Source organism: Dipodomys spectabilis, unplaced genomic scaffold (assembly GCF_019054845.1).
Source record: "Dipodomys spectabilis isolate Male_0828 unplaced genomic scaffold, ASM1905484v1 ptg000096l, whole genome shotgun sequence".
Taxonomy (NCBI): domain Eukaryota; kingdom Metazoa; phylum Chordata; class Mammalia; order Rodentia; family Heteromyidae; genus Dipodomys; species Dipodomys spectabilis.
In genome coordinates this window covers 27572337-27589849 of record NW_024870773.1, presented here as the reverse complement: position 1 = coordinate 27589849, position 17513 = coordinate 27572337, and the positions used below count along the sequence as shown (strand labels likewise).

Sequence of the window (17513 nt, the reverse complement as noted above, 5' to 3'; positions counted from 1 at the left end):
ATCCATCCATCCATCCATCCATCCATCCATCCATCCATCCATCCATCCATCCATCCATCCATCCATCCTTCCAGCCAGCCACCAGCACCCAATACCTTGCAATGATGTACCTTTTTTGTTAAGGGCTTAATCTAAACCACTGTTATAGGTGGATCTACCTGCTTAGCTCCAGCAAATTGCTTTATGATAACTGTATCTTTATTGCTTTAGCTTTGTGAAAATGCTGAAATTTAGTCTTATGATGGGAATGATGTGGAATAGTGGCTAGCTTCTCTTTTAGAAAGGCAAAACCATAAAGAGTTTGACTTTGATTTGTATTTCTGAGACTCGTTTGTATGTGGACATAGTTACCTTTTGAATATTATCTAGGGCTTTCCCACTTTTAATTTTTATGTTGTTTATATAGTTACTTGGTTGTTTTCTTTTGTGCCAGTACTGGGGCTTGAACTCATGACTTGGGCATCATCTGTGTTTCTTTTATGCATGAGTGATAGGAAATGAAGGGGAGAAAGAACATGACTGGCCTGGAAGTTTTTATCCAGCAAATAATCACTCTTCCTTTCCTAATGGTACCTTGGCAGTTATTAACTAACACAGGGTCAGAGTAACTCTTAGGACACAGTCATTGGGAGACTTCATAATTAAAATTTCCTCATCACCAGAGTGATGTCAACCATTTCCACCAAAAGCGAACAAGGCATAACTTTACAATTAATGAGCGTGTGCCTTCTCAAAACATAATCTGTAGCTCCTAGATAATTAGACTACAAACTAATTCTTTTTTGGATAAAAGAAAAAAATGTTTTATATAGGCTCATTGTTTTCTTTTTAAGAGATAATTCTATGGCTATATTTTCCCCTAGAATGCAATTCTCCTATTGACAGACTTAGTATAAGTAGATTAGTAGTTTACCTCATTTGATACCATGAAATTGAAATGGTTTATTATCTGTTTTATTGCAGACTCTTAGAATGAGGCTCCAAGTTATTTGCATAATAGTTAATTCAACTTAATTGATGATCGTATATTTTCCTAGAGGACCTTAACCTTTCTGTTTTGAGAATTTTAACTCATTTTGATTTTAAGAAGTTTTCTAATCACTTTAGAATCATTAGTTACAAGTACAAACTGAAAAGGACATGAAAAATCTGAAATTTTGTAGGTTCCCCCCCCCCCCTTAATCATTTTCTTATATAGCACGTACATTTCACTTCAATTTAAAAATATTTGTGTAAGCCGGGCACCAGTGGCTCACGCCTGTAATCCTAGCTACTCAGGAGGCTGAAATCTGAGGATTGAGGTTCAAAGCCAGCCCAGGCAGGAAAGTCTGAGAGACTCTTATCTCCAATAAACCACTAGAAAACCGGAAGTGGCGCTGTAGCTCAAGTGGTAAAGCACTTGCCTTGAGCTGAAGAGCACAGGGACAGCGCCCAAGCCCAGAATTCAAGCCCCACGACCAACCAAGAAAAAAAAAATTGTGTAGCTGCAGTTAAGTTCAGACAGCAAATATCAAAGACATAGGAGAAAAATAGGGTAGTTTGAAGAAGGAAAGCTAATCAAGGAAGAAGAGAATAAGGAAGCCACAGCAACGAGGTACACAAGGTTTCTGTACTGTGGTTTCTAGGCTGTTATTTCCAAGGGGAATTTTACTCCCTTTCAGAAGGAAAACGTCCACCATTCGAGTTGGAAACTGCAGTAGCAGAAATTGAATTAAAAAGAAATAACCATTAGCAATATCATCATCATGGTCAAAACTATCAGAGTTTATTTGTGTGCAGATTTAATTCCAGGCTCCATGCTAAACACTTTAGATGTCATTTAGGTCAGATTTTTCTCATTACAAGCATCATCTCATGTTTTTGATTGTTCATTGAGGTACTGTTGCTAATTTTATTTATCCATGAGAAAACTGGGGCTTTGCATTTCTAATTCACTGGTTAATGTCTTCGAGGCAATAAGTAACAAAGATTGTCCTGTAAAATGAATGTTTTTGAACACTCATCTATCTTTTTTTTTTTTTTTTAACATTTTTTAATTGTGAAAATACCGTACAGAGGAGTTACAATTACATGGGCAAGATAATAAGTACATTTCTTATCAAGCATTGTTGCCTCCTCCTTTGTTTCCCCTTCCTATCCCTTCCCATTTCCCCACCCCGTACCTTCTCCAGGACAAAGTTGTAAAGTTCATTTTTTGACATAACGACTTGTACATCTCATTGTTGCAATGGGTCCACCTGTATCCCTATTTAAACCATTTGTTTTTCCCCTTCCCCTCCACAAATTATACCAACATCAAATACTTTGAAAGCAGGGGTTATACTGTGGGGGAGGGACATATAAAGCAACAAAGAAAACAAAGAAATAATCTTATAAATGTGTTAGAAACAATTGCATGAAAGAAAAAATATTTGAACACTCATCTATCTTGTTCACTATTAATAATGAGAAGATAAAATAATATTGAGCTTAAATGACTTAATTTTAAGTCTCTTCACTTCATGTTTGCTGTTAAGTCAAGTAAGACTTTTATGTGATGGCCAAAATATATTCTACTCATGTAAATAATTCAAGAATATGTTATTTGTCTTGGTAAGTTTCCTGGTTTGGTTTTCAATGGAGATTGAATTAGAACAGTAGAATATATGACCATTAGGATTTCAGTGGATTTCTGAGGGCTGAATCTTAATAAGGAATCTGTTTACAGCAGGGCCATCTCCTGTTGATATAAGCTAGTTTTTTGGTTTTTTGTTCGTTTGTTTGTTTTTTAATTTGAATCTTTGCTGATCTCTTTTTCTACTTAGGAAAAATTAGATGTTGGAATAAGAAAAGAAGTCGATGGCATGGGAACGTCAGAAATAAAATACGGGGACTCTGTCTGCTACATTCAGCACGTCGACACAGGCCTGTGGCTCACCTACCAGTCTGTGGATGTGAAATCCGCAAGAATGGGATCCGTCCAGCGCAAGGTGAGCCTGTAGAATCACTCACGGGTGGAGGCCATTGGAGGGATTAGCTCCTACACACCCACCACCCAGAGACTTAGCAAACCCTGCCAGCTCAGCCTCCTGCTCAAGGTCATTTTCGCAATGTTCAAGGTCACTTCCCTCCATGGGTGTATTTTAGTATTGTATCCAATGCTGCTGTAAGCCATGTTGCACGCCAGTGCCTCCAGCCCCATCTGCCCCGTTTGTCCCACTGGGAGGCAACACTGGAAGAAGTGAGCTCTTCTGTTACCTTAAAGCTTCAACCCTTTTAAAATCCCTTGGAGGAAAAATTCCACTGTAATAGACCTTGTAGTTTTATAATTCAAACCATTGTCTTGATATTATTACACCACGGATGGAGCGGATGAATGGATTCATGGATGTAAATATTAATGGAAGAAGACCTTCCTTTTTGGGCCCTAGTTTAGTGGGCCTAATTCCTTCTTTTGTCCTCTGTCCTGGCTGCTGCTAGGTCCTTCACCGGTTTCATCTTATTCACAGGACAGAGATCACACTTGTTGGTCATCATGTGCAGCCCTTCCTGTCCTTCCTCCATTCTCCTATTCGTACGGGTTGCTAGGCTAGATGTCCATGCTCAGTGTTCCCAGTGTGTCACTTTAAACAAGTGTGCAGTTCCTCAGAACACCATGGCTTTTACCTACCTGTGCTTTCAAAAGCAATTGGTCATTCATGGGCCTAGAACTCAGGGCCTGGGTGCTGTCCCTGAGTTCTTTTTGTTCAAGGCTAGTCCTCTACCGGTTGGAGCCACAGTACAGTACCACTTGTGGTTTTCTGATGATGAGTTGGAAATAAGAGTCTCATGGCCTTTCCTGCCTAGGGCTGGCATCAAACTGCTAACCTCAGAGCTCAGCCTCCTGAATAGCTAAGATGACAGGTGTGAGCCACTGGTGCTGGGCCATGCCTGTGCTTTGCATAGAATTGTTTTACCATTTGGAGTGTCCTTTGAAACCTTTCTTTCCACCTCATTTCTACCCATCATTCAGGAGTTAAATGCAAAAGATCAATTTAGAAGTCATTCCAATATCAGTGAATCTACTGCCCTCTTTCTATGATCCTATAACATATCCACATCTAGCTTATGGCGTTGTATAGATGCTCCTGTGCTATTCTTTTCACTAGCTACAGGTCTTTCTGTCTCTTCTGGTCTGGTCTGTGAGTTTCCTGAGGGCGTGAATGGCGGTAGATGGGTCATATTTTTATGCATGACATGCTGCACAGTGCACAGAACTAAACAATGAGACCTTTTGGGAAAGGTGAGACCTGGGTAAGGAAGGCTTTCATGAGGCAGAAGGTTTTATTTTCAATAAACTTCTGTTTTGCCATATAGCTCATTCGGGCCACTGGGATGGATTTAGAGTAACTGGTGCTGGTTGTAGGAAGGTGGAAACCGGTGCAGATAGAGTTGGGCTGGAGTGCAGCCTTCTGTTTCCATCTCAGGCATGTGAGTACAGGTCCAGTTCTCTTGTGAGGCCCTTCTCATTAGAATGAGATGGCCACCTGCCTTCAACTTCCTTGACCTGGGCTCACTAATCTATGAAGTGGTCGTATAGATTCTCTGTATACAAAGCGTTTTTCCTCTCCTGAAGTTGAACCTGGCTGTGATAAAACATGTGGAGAGTTCAAATACAAACCAAGTCCACAGAATCACAAGTACACGGTCCTGTGGATCCTGGGTTTCCACCATTCCCTTCCATATGTGAATGCTGTCATTGCCATGGTCACACTCGCTTCCTTGGCCGTGTCCCAGGGGACATGGCTACTTGTTCTCAGTGACTAGAAGTGTATACACATTGAAATGCAAACTCTTAGCTGTAGAGTTCGTTGGTAGTGGTGGTAGACGTGGTATTAATGGTGGAGGTGGTGTTGGTGTAGGAGGTTGTGTTGGTGGTGGAGGTGGTGGTGGTGGAGGAGGTGGTGTTGTTGGAGGACGTGGTGATGATGAAGGTGGTGATGGTGGCGGAGGTAGTGATGGTGGTGGAGGTGGTGATGGTGGAGCCGGTAGTGTTGGTGATGGTGGTGGAGGTGGTGTTGGTGGAGGAGGTGGTGTTGGTGGAGGAAGTGATGATGGTGATGGAGGTGGCGGCAGTGGAGGTGGTGGTGTTGATGAAGGAGGTGTTGATGGTGGTGATGGTGGTGGAGGTGGTGATGGTGGAGGAGGTGGTGTTTGGTGGAGGAAGTGATGATGGTAATGGATGTGGTGGTAGTAGAGGTGGTGGTGGAGGAGGTGGTGTTGGTGGAGGACGTGGTGATGATGAAGGTGGTGATGGTGGTGGAGGTAGTGATAGTGGTGGAGGTGGTGATAGTGGAGGAGGTGGTGTTGGTGGAGGAAGTGATGATGGTGATGGAGGTGGTGGCAGTGGAGGTGGTGGTGTAGGTGGTGGTGTTGGTGGAGGAGGTGTTGATAGTGGAGGTGGTGATGGTGGTGGAGGTGGTGATGGTGGAGGAGGTGGTGTTGGTGGAGGAAATGATGATGGTGATGGACGTGGTGGTAGTAGAGGTGGTGGTGGAGGTGGTGGTGTTGATGGAGGAGGTATTGATGTGGAGGTGTTGATGGTGGAGGTGGTGGTGATGGTGGAGGAGGGAGTGTTGGTAATGGTGGTAGAAGTGGTGTTGGTGGAGGAGGCGGTGTTGGTGGAGGAAGTGATGGAGGTGGTGGCAGGGGAGGTGGTGGTGGTAGAGGAGGTGGTGTTGGTGGAGGAAGTAGTGATGGTTGAGGTGATGGTGGTGGTGGTAGAGGTGGTGGTGGAGGAGGTGATGGTGGAGGAGGTGGTGGTAGAGGTAGAGGTGGTATTGGTGATAGAGGTGGTTGTTGGTGGTGGTGATAGTGGTGGTGGTGGTGGTGGTGGTGGAGGTAGTATTGGTGATGGTGGTGGTGTTGGTGGAGGAAGTGATGATGGTGGTGGAGGTGGTGGAGGTGGTGGTGGTGGTGGTGGTATTGGAGGTGGAGGTGGTGGCGGTGGTGGTGGTGGTGGTGGAGGTGGTGTTGGTGGAGGAGGTGGTATTGGTGGAGGAGGTGGTGATGGTGTTTTTGTTGTTGATGGTGTTGGAGGTAGTGATGGTGTTGGAGGTGGTGATGGTGTTGGTGTTGGTGATGGTGTTGGAGGTGGTGTTGGTATTGGAGGTGGTGTTGGTGGAGGAGGTGGTATTGGTGGAGGAGGTAGTGATGGTGTTTTTATTGTTTATGGTGTTGGAGGTGGTGATGGTGTTGGTGTTGGTGATGGTGTTGGAGGTGGTGTTGGTATTGGAGGTGGTGTTGGTGGAGGAGGTGGTATTGGTGGAGAGGTGTTGTTGTTGGTAGTGATGGTGGAGGAGGTAGTGATGGTGGTGATGGTGGTATTGGTGTTGAAGGTGGTGTTGATGGTGGCGGTGATGGTGTTGGAGGTAGAGGTGGTATTGGTGGTAGAGGTGGTGATGGTGGTAGAGGTGGTATTGGTGGAGATAGTGTTGGTGGTGGAGGTGGTGGAGGTGGTAGTGATGGTGGTGGAGGTGGTGATGGTGGTGGAGGTAGTGATGGTGGTGGAGATGGTGATGGTAGTGGAGGTGGTGTTGGTGGTGGAGGTGGTGTTGGTGTTGGAGGTGGTGATGGTGGTGGAGGTAGTGTTGGTGGTGGAGGTGGTGTTGGTGTTGGAGGTGGTGATGGTGGTGGAGATAGTTGTGGTAGAGGTGGTGGTAATGGTGGTGGAGGTGGTGTTAGTGGTGGAGATGGTGATGGTAGTGGAGGTGGTGTTGGTGTTGGAGGTGGTGATGGTGGTGGAGGTAGTGTTGGTGGAGGTAGTATTGGTAGAGGTAGTGTTGGTGGAGTTGGTTTGGTGGTAGAAGTGGTGTTGGTGAAGGTGATAGAGGTGGTTTTGGTGGTAGAGATGGTGTTGGTGGAGGTGTAGATGGTGGAGGTGATGGTGATGGTGCCGGTTCTGGGTTTGATCCCAGTGGTTTCATGGTGTGATGCATGCATTTACCAACAGAGGGAATGTTTCCATTTCTCCAGAAAGTTGCTCTGCATTCCTTCCCACAGCATCTCATTCCCTCTCTACAGTGAGTTTTTTCTTTTACTTTTTGTAACCAAACATTCATGCTGCCCAATACCTGGATATCACCTAAATGAAACCACACAGTGCCACCACAAGAAGTTCTCCTTTTCTTCTATATCCTTCTTAGAAAATGTCACCCAGCTTCCCTGTACATTTCAGGTGCCCTTTTTCCTCTCGTGGCAAGATTTTACTCCTTTCTGATAAAAGTTGTAAACTCCTGCATCTTAGCGACAATTGAAATGGCTTTTATATAAGTCTCCTATGACTCCCACTTTTCTTAGCTTTTTCAAAATGATCCAGTGATTTCTAGATTTTATTAATGAAGGGAGAAAGAAAACCATGTTTTAGTCTCTTTTAACCTGCCACCAGAAAAAATGTTATCAGACATAAAGTGATTGAAGAATCTTACATGCATGGATAAGGCCTGACTTGAATAGAGTGTGTTATTTTTACAAAGTCCTATTAGACTTCATTTATTAATATTTTATGCAGCTATGTATCTGCGTAAAGGAAATCAACTTTATGAGGAGTTAAGTTTGAATTTCATATAATTTTCGTATGTCACAAAAAACCATGCTCTTTTGGCATTTAAAGATATTAAAACTGTTCCTTGCCTGGCATTGGTGGCTCAGTATCTAGGATTATAGAATCCTAGATACTCAGGAGGCTGAGATCTGAGGATCACAGTTCAAAGCTAGCCTGGGCTGGAAAGTCAGTGAGACTCTTATCTTCAATAAACCACCAGAAAACCAGAAGTGGTACTATGGATCAAATGGTAGAGCGCCAGCCTTGAGCTGAAGAGCTGAGGGATAGCGCCCAGGCCCAGAGTTGAAGGCCCATGACTGACAAAAGAACAACAAAACAAAAACAACTGTTCCTTGCTAATAGGCTTCAAGAAAGCAGACAATAACCCATCACTTGCTAAACCCTGGTCTAACCTAGGCTACCATCAAGAATAGCTATTCCTGGAGGCTTATCAGAGTTCACCTGTAGAATCATCTTGTCCTGTGGTTTTTTTAGATATTGAATCTTTAAAAATGATCTTTTCAATATTTTCTGAAGACACTTTTCTAGTTAATATTAGTAATCGTAATTGGTAATTAGTAATTAGTAATAGTTTCTTGTTTGAAACGGTGTCTTTCTCTCTATTGCTGTTCAGGTTGTTCTCAGGTTCCTAGGCCCCTGTGACCTCAGCCTTAGCCTCCTGAGAAGCCAGGACTATAGGCGTGTGCTGTGGCATCCAGCTACACTGATTATTCTTGTCTGTCTATGAATCCATCCTCTTCTTCTGGATTTCCCAGGCTTGTTTGCTGTATGTGTTTTTTTTTTTTTTTTTTTTTTGCCACAGAGTTGTACACAGCATTCTGTCAGTAATTAATCCCTTTCCACTGTGCTTCCTGCTTCCTATTTTATTTTTAGCCTGGTTTGTGAAGAGGCTTATCTAGTTGTCTTTTTGTAGAATCAAACTTGGGGTTCATCCATCCTTCCTAGGATTTTGTTGCTAGTTCATGAGTTTGTCTTTTTTATCTTCATTAATTCTGCTTCCCACTTTATTTGGCGTCCCATTTTCAATGAGTAATATGTTCCTTCATTGCGGTCGCTTCTTTATTGACAAAGGCAGGCAGGATATAATCTTTGAGCACACGTGTGTATCCGTGGCTTGCTGATTATAGGTTTAGGGTTCCTTCTTGCTTGCTTTCTAGATAGCACATGATTTCAGTCTTTACACTTGATTAGGTGCGCTGTGTTACCTCGCTCCCAGTGTCGCATGAAGGAAGCCAGGTACCAAGCGCTTACTGTGCACTTCTTGCATGTGGCACATAGCTGGTCCCTATGTTGAAAGTCTGGGTTGTGGGTACTGGGAAGGCAGGTCAGGACTAGGCTTTAACAGCTCTAATCAGATCATCTCTTTCATGGTCTGGATGCCGAGTTCGCACATGTTCAGCCCTTCCCTACTCTAATGCTACAAATGCATAGAAAGTTCAGAAATGGAAAGTCTAGCAGAAAAACTGATAGTAAGCATATATACTTAATATTTAGATGCGCTGGGCACTGATGGCTATAATCCTAGCTACTCAGAAGGCTGAGATCTGAGGATCACAGATCAAAGCCAGTCCAGGCAGGAAAGTCTGTGAGACTCTTATCTCCAATTAGCCACTAGAAAATTGGAAGTGGAGCCATGATTCAAAGTGGCAGAACTCTAGCATTGAGCACAAAGAGCTCAGGGACAGTGGTCAGGCCCTGAGTTCAAGTCCTATACCCAACCAAAAAACAATATTTTAGATTTCTTAGAAGTGGTATGTATAAGGGGCTGGGAAGGTGGCTCAGTGGTAGAGCTCTTGCTTTGCATGCCTGAGGCCCTGGGTTTGATTCCTCAGCACCACATAAGCAAAAAGAAAAAAGCCAGAAGTGGCGCTGTGGCTCAAATGGTAGAGCGCTAGCCTTGAGCTGAAGAGCTGAGGGACAGTGCCCAGGCCCAGAGTTCAGGCCCCACGACTGGACCCAAAAAAACAAATAAAAGAAAAAGAAGTGGTATGTACAACTTAGTGATCCCTTGGCCCACTCTATTCCTTTGTACTAGGAGGGTTACAGTGTAACATTATGAACCTTGTGCCATTTCTTTGTGCTGTTTGTTGCTATCATAAACTGTGGGTGAGGGTGGTATCAAAAGGTTCTGCTGTTGGTTTTACCCAACGTAATGCCTTTGCCTTTCCATCCTTTGGAACAATCACCTGTCATTGAATCTGAGCACAATAGCAATCTCAACTCTTTGAGAACGTCTGGTGGTAAGTGTGGTTTGGGGAGGAGTTAGACAGTGTCTCTGATTCCCCTTTCTTCCAGGCTATTATGCACCATGAAGGGCACATGGATGATGGCTTAAATTTATCCAGATCTCAGCACGAAGAATCTCGCACGGCTCGGGTCATCCGCAGCACCGTCTTCCTCTTCAATAGGTTTATAAGGTAATTTTTGTTGCCATGGTTGTTCGATTTTTAAACATTCTTCCTAGATTTACAAGTAAACAGTTCCTAACATATACAATGATCCTACATATATAATGGTGGGTCAGCAGACTACAATCAAAAGTGCTACTTAGAAAATGTTTTAAAATTTAAATAACTGAGCTCATACTCAGGGCCTCTCATGTTTAATTGGTTTGCTTACTCATAGCTGGTGCTCTACCACTTGAGCCATGCTTCCAGTCCAGCATTTTGCTGATTGGGTAGAGATGGAGTCTGACAGACATTTCTGCCTAGGCTTGCTTCAAATCAGGATCCTCTAGGTCTCAGTTTCCTGAGTTCCCAGGATTACAGGCATGAGTGACCAGTACCCAGTTTTATGCCTTTCTTTTTCTTTCAAAAGAATGAACTTTTATATTAGAAATGTCTTATAAACTGTGTATGTCATTTGTAGTTGATCTGTTTGTGCTAGACCTTCTGTAGTGAGGGTATTGGAGATACGTGATGAGATTCAAAATATGTTAAAAAATAAGTGACTCTTATAGTAAGTAATTATCATATAATTGAAATAATTGCATAATCCTCAAGCTCAGTTAAACTTGTGGCCAAAGTATTTTCTGGGAACATTATGCTAATTAACTTTCTGATCTGTGATGGATACCGTCTGTCTCTTCATAATTGCGGATGTGATAGGTGTACGTTTTTCTGTACATCTACAGCATTAGAGCCTGGCATGGTGGTTGGTGCACACCTTTAGAACAGCTTCAGCAGTTCTTGGGGGCTCCTTGGAGATACCTCAGGCCCCGGGAGGGCCCCACAGAGGAGCTGAGGCCTGGCCTGCCCTCTTGGACAGAGCACCCCTCCCCTTTCCACCTGCTTGTATCTGGTGCACTTGTATGTGGTTTTATTTCCAAACCCAACCTAAACCAAGGAAGCTGAGATGTGGGCCGCTGACAGAAGTGTGGGCTGTCCATTCCAGGGGCCTCGATGCTCTGAGCAAGAAAACCAAGGCACCCAGCGTAGACTTGCCCATCGAGTCAGTAAGCCTGAGTCTGCAGGACCTCATCGGCTACTTCCACCCCCCGGATGAGCACCTGGAGCACGAGGACAAGCAGAACCGACTGCGAGCCCTAAAGAACCGGCAGAACCTCTTTCAGGAGGAGGTGCAGCTGCCCACCCTGGGCATTTCTCCTCCACATTCTTCCCATCCATTCCACAGCTTTAAATACTCATGTACATGTAACTATGTGTATATGTACGACACATACAGCTGATGGGTTATTATGCAGCCTTAAAGAGGAATACATCACAAGTGAATGAAATACCTTGCAGGAAAATGGGTGGAACTAGAAAGCAAGTTAAGGGAAATAATTAGACTGGGAAAGACCCACATCACAATTCTCTCTCATATGTAGAATCCAGATCTTTCTAAGGTGTGTGTCTGGGTGGGTGGGAGAGGAGAATGACTGGAGAGAAAACCAAATGACTTATTATTATTATTTTTTTTGTCAGTCGTGGGGCTTGAACTCTGGGCCTGGGCATTTTCCCTGTGCTCTTCAGCTCAAGGCAAGAGCCCTACCGCTTGAGCCACAGCACCACTTCTGGTTTTCTAGTGGTTTATTAGAGATAACAGTCTCATGGACTTTCCTGCCCGGGCTGGCTTTGAACCGTGATCCTCAGATCTCAGCCTCCTGAGTAGCTAGGATGACAGGCATGAGCCACCGGCACCTGGCCGAATGACTTTTCTTTTGGCAAGGCTTTGTGTGTGTGGGGGGGGGGGCAGCAAGAGGGAGGAAGGAAGGTGAGAGGAGAAAGGGGTAGCAGATCTAATGAAGCACATCATTATTTTATGGATGCATGTGATTGATGCATGCAGGATTAATGTAGGGACTGCTTGGAAAGGGAGAAGGAGAGGTGTGTGTGAGCCAAGAGTGCACACATCACTCACGTATGGCAGTGCCCATGGCATGAGCGCTCATTTCACCGTGACTGTATGCTAGTAAGAGAAAACCCACGTCCCTGAATCGTGGCTCAGAGGAGCAGGTCCTTCTTCCCCTCATCTCTGTGGGGATCTGCCCGGGCCTCAGCGCCCCCTCTGTCCGCTGGCGGGCACTGCAGCTGGCTTCGGAAGGCTCACATAAATCCAGAGCCCTGAGTAGCTGCAGATGTTAGAAAAGCTTCAGCTGTGCTCGGGGCTCCCTGGAGACGCCTCCGGCCCCAGAGGCTCTGCACTGGGGAGGATGCTACCCCCTGAGGCCCCCATCCGGGGAGTTGAGGCCCGGGGACTCCCGTCCTGGACACAGCACCCCCTCCCCCTGTCCCCTCTAGGTCCAGTTTTATTCTGTCTCAAGTTCCACTGCTGCGAAGAACTCATGTGCTGTGCTTTACATACAGCATGAGTGACGCAGTTCACATCCCAGTGCTGGTATGGACCCTGGACCATTCCAGGGGTCAGTGGGTGCTCACTGGGCAGCCCAGGGTCCACAGGGCAGCAAGCTCCATGCGCAGTTCCTGCAGCCAGCCAGCAAGTGCTGGTGCCCCTCTGCCTTGTTCTTTTAGATCTATCTTCCTCTTTCTTCCTTTCCCTTCTTCCCTCTTTTCTTTCCTCCCTCCCTTTCTTCCTCCTCTTCCTTCTCTTCCTTCTTCTTCATCTCCTCCTCCCCCTCCTTTCTTCCTCCTCTCTGTCTCTCTCTTGGCAGTACTGGGTTTGTGTACAGGACCTTACACATGTGCTTTTCCACTTGAGCCGTGTCCATCCTCTTTTGCATTATTTTATTTTTCAGGTAGAAAGTTGTACTTGTTCCCAGACCAGCCTCAGATGGTCATCCTCCTCATTGTCCATTCCCTCTCCTCCTCCTCCTTCTCCTCCTCCACCCTCTTCTCCTCTTCTTCTTTCCTCCTCCTCCTCCTTTTCCACTTCCCTTTCCTCCTCCTCTCTCTCCCTTTCCCTCTCCTCCTATTTTTTCTCCTTTCCTCCTTCTCCTTTTCCTCTTCCTCTTTTCTTTTCTCATTCAGATGGGACCTAGAATCATTCCAAAGTTCCTCTTAGATTCTCCGTTATGCAATGAATATTCAAATAAACCAAGTCAGCTGTTGGTGCCTTTTCCTTCCGTGAGCTTTGTGTCCTTCTGCAAACCTTGATTGGCAGAAGTAATAAGACACACCATTTCAAATATAGGCTGCTTCCTGGAGAACTTTCTTATGAGTTTTTTACTTGCTTTATAAATGACTTTTTATTCCCTTTCTCTTACTTAATGTATTGTGTCTTTAATGTAGTGAATGTAATAATACTGGTCTAAGAAAAATGGCCTGCTTTTATACTCTCATATAACCATAGAACCGGCTCTGTGCCCTGTTCATGTAGGCCAGTGGTCCACTCTGCCACAGTATTGTTCTTCTTTGAGCTTGGCTCTTAGAATTTGATGTCCCCTTGGATTATTTGAAGAACATTTCCTTTCACATGCAAATGCCTTTCTTCCTGCTCTTTAAATAAACCATCTTCAGTTTAGCCAATGACAAGCAGACATTCTGTGAGCTGGCCTGTCTTGTCTTATTTTTGGGGGGGAAGGAAGGGGGAGGGGGAGCAGAACTGGTTTCCTAGGTGTTTTTCTCCCACACAGGGGGTGATCAGCCTGGTGTTGGAGTGCATCGACCGGCTGCACGTCTACAGCAGCGCCGCGCACTTTGCTGACGTGGCTGGGAGAGAAGCGGCCCAGTCCTGGAAGTCCATTCTCAACTCTCTCTACGAGCTGCTGGGTAAGTGCCACCGCTCAGCTCTCACCCAAGGCAGGCTTTTCCTCATCAGGGTTTTGGATGTTTTTTGTGGGACCAAAGCCCAGGAGGCTCAGCTCCCAGATCGGGCTCTAGGTAGGAAAGGCAGCGTTGGGTGAAGGAAGGAAGGAAGATGATCCAGGGTGTAATTGTTTGCTGGAGCTACACGAAGCCACACTTGTGGTGGTGTATGTCACATCCTGTGGGCTCTGTGCCAATACAGGTCTTCGTCTTCTTTTTTGGTCATTTTATATTTCCTGTGCCCAGTTAGGCCTCATGGATTTGGCTTGCTGTGGAGGTAGTTTGTCCCTTGTCAAGCTCTTACCCTATTGACTCAATGGTAAGCTAGCTACTTTCCCCTTGGCACTTAGCCTTGGCCTATATTACAGCACGTGTCCCCTTCCTGGTTATATGTGGGCCTACTTTTAAAGAGAACAACAGCGGTCTTCTAGTTTCTTTTAACTTTTGCTCTGGCATAGAGTGGCTCCCCAGTAAGTATGTATTAGCGATCGAGTTCTGGTGGAATAAGAATTTTAAAAAAGCATAAAAAGTGGATAAATATTTTATTGTGTTTTAAAGTAGTTATGCCAAGAGGTTTCAGTTCAACAAAATCAGTTGATAAAGATTTGTAAGATATGGAAGGGTAGTCAAAATGCTTCCAAGGGAAGTTGGACTTCATTGAGCTACCGAGAGCCAGCACAGGCCCGCACATGGCCTCCTGCGCCGGTTCGTGTTCCTGTGGTTTTCTGAGGTGAATCGTGTGATTCGTGATGAGGGGCCCTGGGACTCTGCGCTGGGGTCGAGTGTGCTGGCGTTTCTCTGAACATCACCGAGGATTTGCGACTCTACGGGAATCTGGAATCATGGTCTTACCCCAACAATCATCAGGACAAAGATGCAATGGGGCTGAAGGCGTGAATAGTTCACAGATGCACAACATGCTGGTGTGTAACAGTAGTGTGACCATTCACCTCACACGACACAGCCCGAATTCCTCGATGAACTCCGTGTCCGGGTGCAGGCAGAACGCGGCTGTAGATAATCGGATACAACGAGCATGCTCTAGCTGCATGGGTGTGCGTTCTATCCTAGGAGGGTGCACACTGCTGAGCAACTCCACAGAGTTACTTGGGGAGGAAAGTGGCTTATGTCAATTTGTGGAAGGTGCCAGGGCCCTGGCTGTGCGTATGCCCCTCATCATAATTAGTTGTACAGTTTGCCCTGATTAGAGCATACCTAGACAGGATGAGAAGTTGGGATCTATTCAGCTGGAATTACAGAAAGCCCTGAGTCACAGGGCCTTAGACATCAGAGCATGTATTAGGGCTCACTCGGCCGGCTTTCTACCAGAGTGGGACACTATGGCTCCCCCCTACCCCCCTGCGGCCGGTTCTCCAGAACCAGCTCCCATGTGTCCCTTGTTGACTTCCGGGATCCCTTGCTCTCCCCCAGGGCTCAGCTGTGTGTCTCACATCCTGCAGCCATCCCTGGTTTTGACTGGCAGGGCCCATGCTGAAATTGAGGACGGGGGGCCTTAGACTCCGCTGGAGCTCATGTGGAGAGTGGGTGGGGGGGGGGCAGGGGAGGCTGCAGAGGAAGAACAGCTCTGCCCTACAGCAGCTGTCTGTGTTCACCACGGACCCCGCAGTTTGGCTGAGCTGAATTCAAATCCAGGTACTTGTATGTGTTACCTAGTGCCCTCGGGGGGTGCACTCGGTGAACATTGGCTTTAATTATTCAATAAACAATCACAGCAATTCCCATTGACTTTCTGCGGCATGGTGGACTTGGCTGTCAGTTTCCTTTATTAAAAACCAGCAGGTCTATTACTCCTCCTCCATAGGTCTCTCTCCTTTTTAAAAAAAATTTATTTTTGAATTAGCATACGTTAACAATACAAGGGGGGTTCATAGTGACCATTCCAGAAGAGTGTACTCCATTCTGAGCAGGTTTTCTCTCTCCACTGTACCCGTTTATCTCTGCCCCCAGCCCCCACTTTCACCAGGGTGTGGAGGGTTTGTATAAATGCTGTCATGCATGGATAAAAGCTTTGGTAATAATCATCACTGAGGAAGATGTCAGATTGTGTGTTCCGGACTGGAGGTCAAATCAATGAAATTTACAGAGCCAGATCAACTTCTGCTCTGTGCGATATATAAAACTTTAAATGTGCATAACCTTGCATTTTCTGAACTTCTACTTTAAGAAAGGTGGTCTTGAAAACCACTGGTGCCAAGATAGAAAGAATCTCCACTGTAAAATTGTTTACAAAGACCCTCAATCAATCTCCCTGTCAACAGGAGATTGGTTGTATCAGCTACAGGAGACTCAAATAGTATCAAACATGGAGTGGGCACTGAAAATTAAGATAATGCATTAATGCATTATGTACTGGGGAAGTCATTAGAAACAAGCCAACCACACTGTAGCTCCTTAGTATTTCACTGTGGTATTAAGTATGTGTGTGGGGGAGGGAGGGGAGAGGTAGATTCTGATCACATAAAATTAAAAATGTGCAGGGTTAGCTATGTTCTTGTCTATATATTGGCCATTTCTGAAAGAGTGAACAAAAAATGTTATATGACTATTTCTTGGGAAAAGGATTTGAACCTTTTCATTTATTATGTACCCTTTTAATTGTTTGTTCTTAATCTGTTGGGATTTATTCCTTTTATAACGTGCTTATAAAAATGTACTTAACATGGACTGATGCTTAGAGAAATGGTGATGAGAGGAAAAAGCCTCACATTAAACTTTAGTTAAGTGAAGCAAAATAGAATTTTTTGATAATTGTATGCACACATGAAGATGTTCTCCTCTGAATACAAGGCAGTTTAAATGGGACAGATAGATAGATAGAATTAGGAGAAACTTTATCTTTTAAAACAAGATTCTTTGATTTCTCCTTGTTTTTGTATTGTTCTTATAATGATCATTGGTTTTTAAGCATAAAAAAAAGCGAATAAAGCCCCTTTTTGCTGATGCATAAAAGAAGTCAGAACTATCTGTTTGTTGCAGGCAGTTTGCATTGAATTTGGTGTCATCACAGAGCCACATACACCTGTGTTTATACTTCGGTTTGGAGGCCAGGTCCTAGCTCTGCAGGTGTAACTGGAGTTCTAAAATGTATATTTACCTTAGCTTTCCTTGTGATGCCAACTGGCATTTCCTCCACTACCAAAAACTTGGTTCAAACATCAGCTCCAAAGCCTCCTCTCTTGTTCTTCCACACAGGTAGAGCTACTCTCTCCCGAGGTTGCACGTGAAATATGCCCCCTATTCTTTTCTTTTTTCCTTGGGAATGCCTATTATTGAATGGAGAGAAAAAGGTGCAGGGAGAACTGGTAATCTGTAACTATTTGGCACCTGACGTGGTATCACTTGATACGTGCGTTAAGTGGAGAATAACAGCAGTAGATTTATGAGCTGCCATCTCGAGGCCCTCCATACGTTGTCAGCACGACTCCTAATTTCAGAAGCATTGCTGTCCCATTCTTCATACATCATGTCTGATGCTCCTGCTATTCATCTGCGAGACACTTGTAAACCGGAGTAATTTTCTAAAGATGTCTGAGAAGTGGCTCTTGGGCTAAACCTCTACGAATCACTCATTTTCTGCAGCTTCAGAATAGGAAACGAGCGTGAGAGGCCACTATTTTTTAGGTCTGGCAGACCTGACCAGTGTCAGCTGACTTGAGCAGTATTCAGAGGTGTGTGGTATTTGGGAAGGGAGTGGATCCTGAGGA

The 17513-nt window shown here is 44.9% G+C and overlaps 1 protein-coding gene across 1 annotated transcript in view; it reads left to right on the top strand.

Moving 5' to 3' along the window:
- Positions 1–17513, top strand: part of Ryr2 (ryanodine receptor 2) — a 413538-nt gene that overhangs the window by 185361 nt on the left and 210664 nt on the right. Inside the window, exons 12-15 of the mRNA XM_042686202.1 lie at positions 2805–2969; positions 9878–9999; positions 10976–11159; positions 13617–13752. Of these exons, the coding sequence (XP_042542136.1) occupies positions 2805–2969; positions 9878–9999; positions 10976–11159; positions 13617–13752 (607 nt within the window). The remainder of the gene's footprint in view (positions 1–2804; positions 2970–9877; positions 10000–10975; positions 11160–13616; positions 13753–17513) is intronic.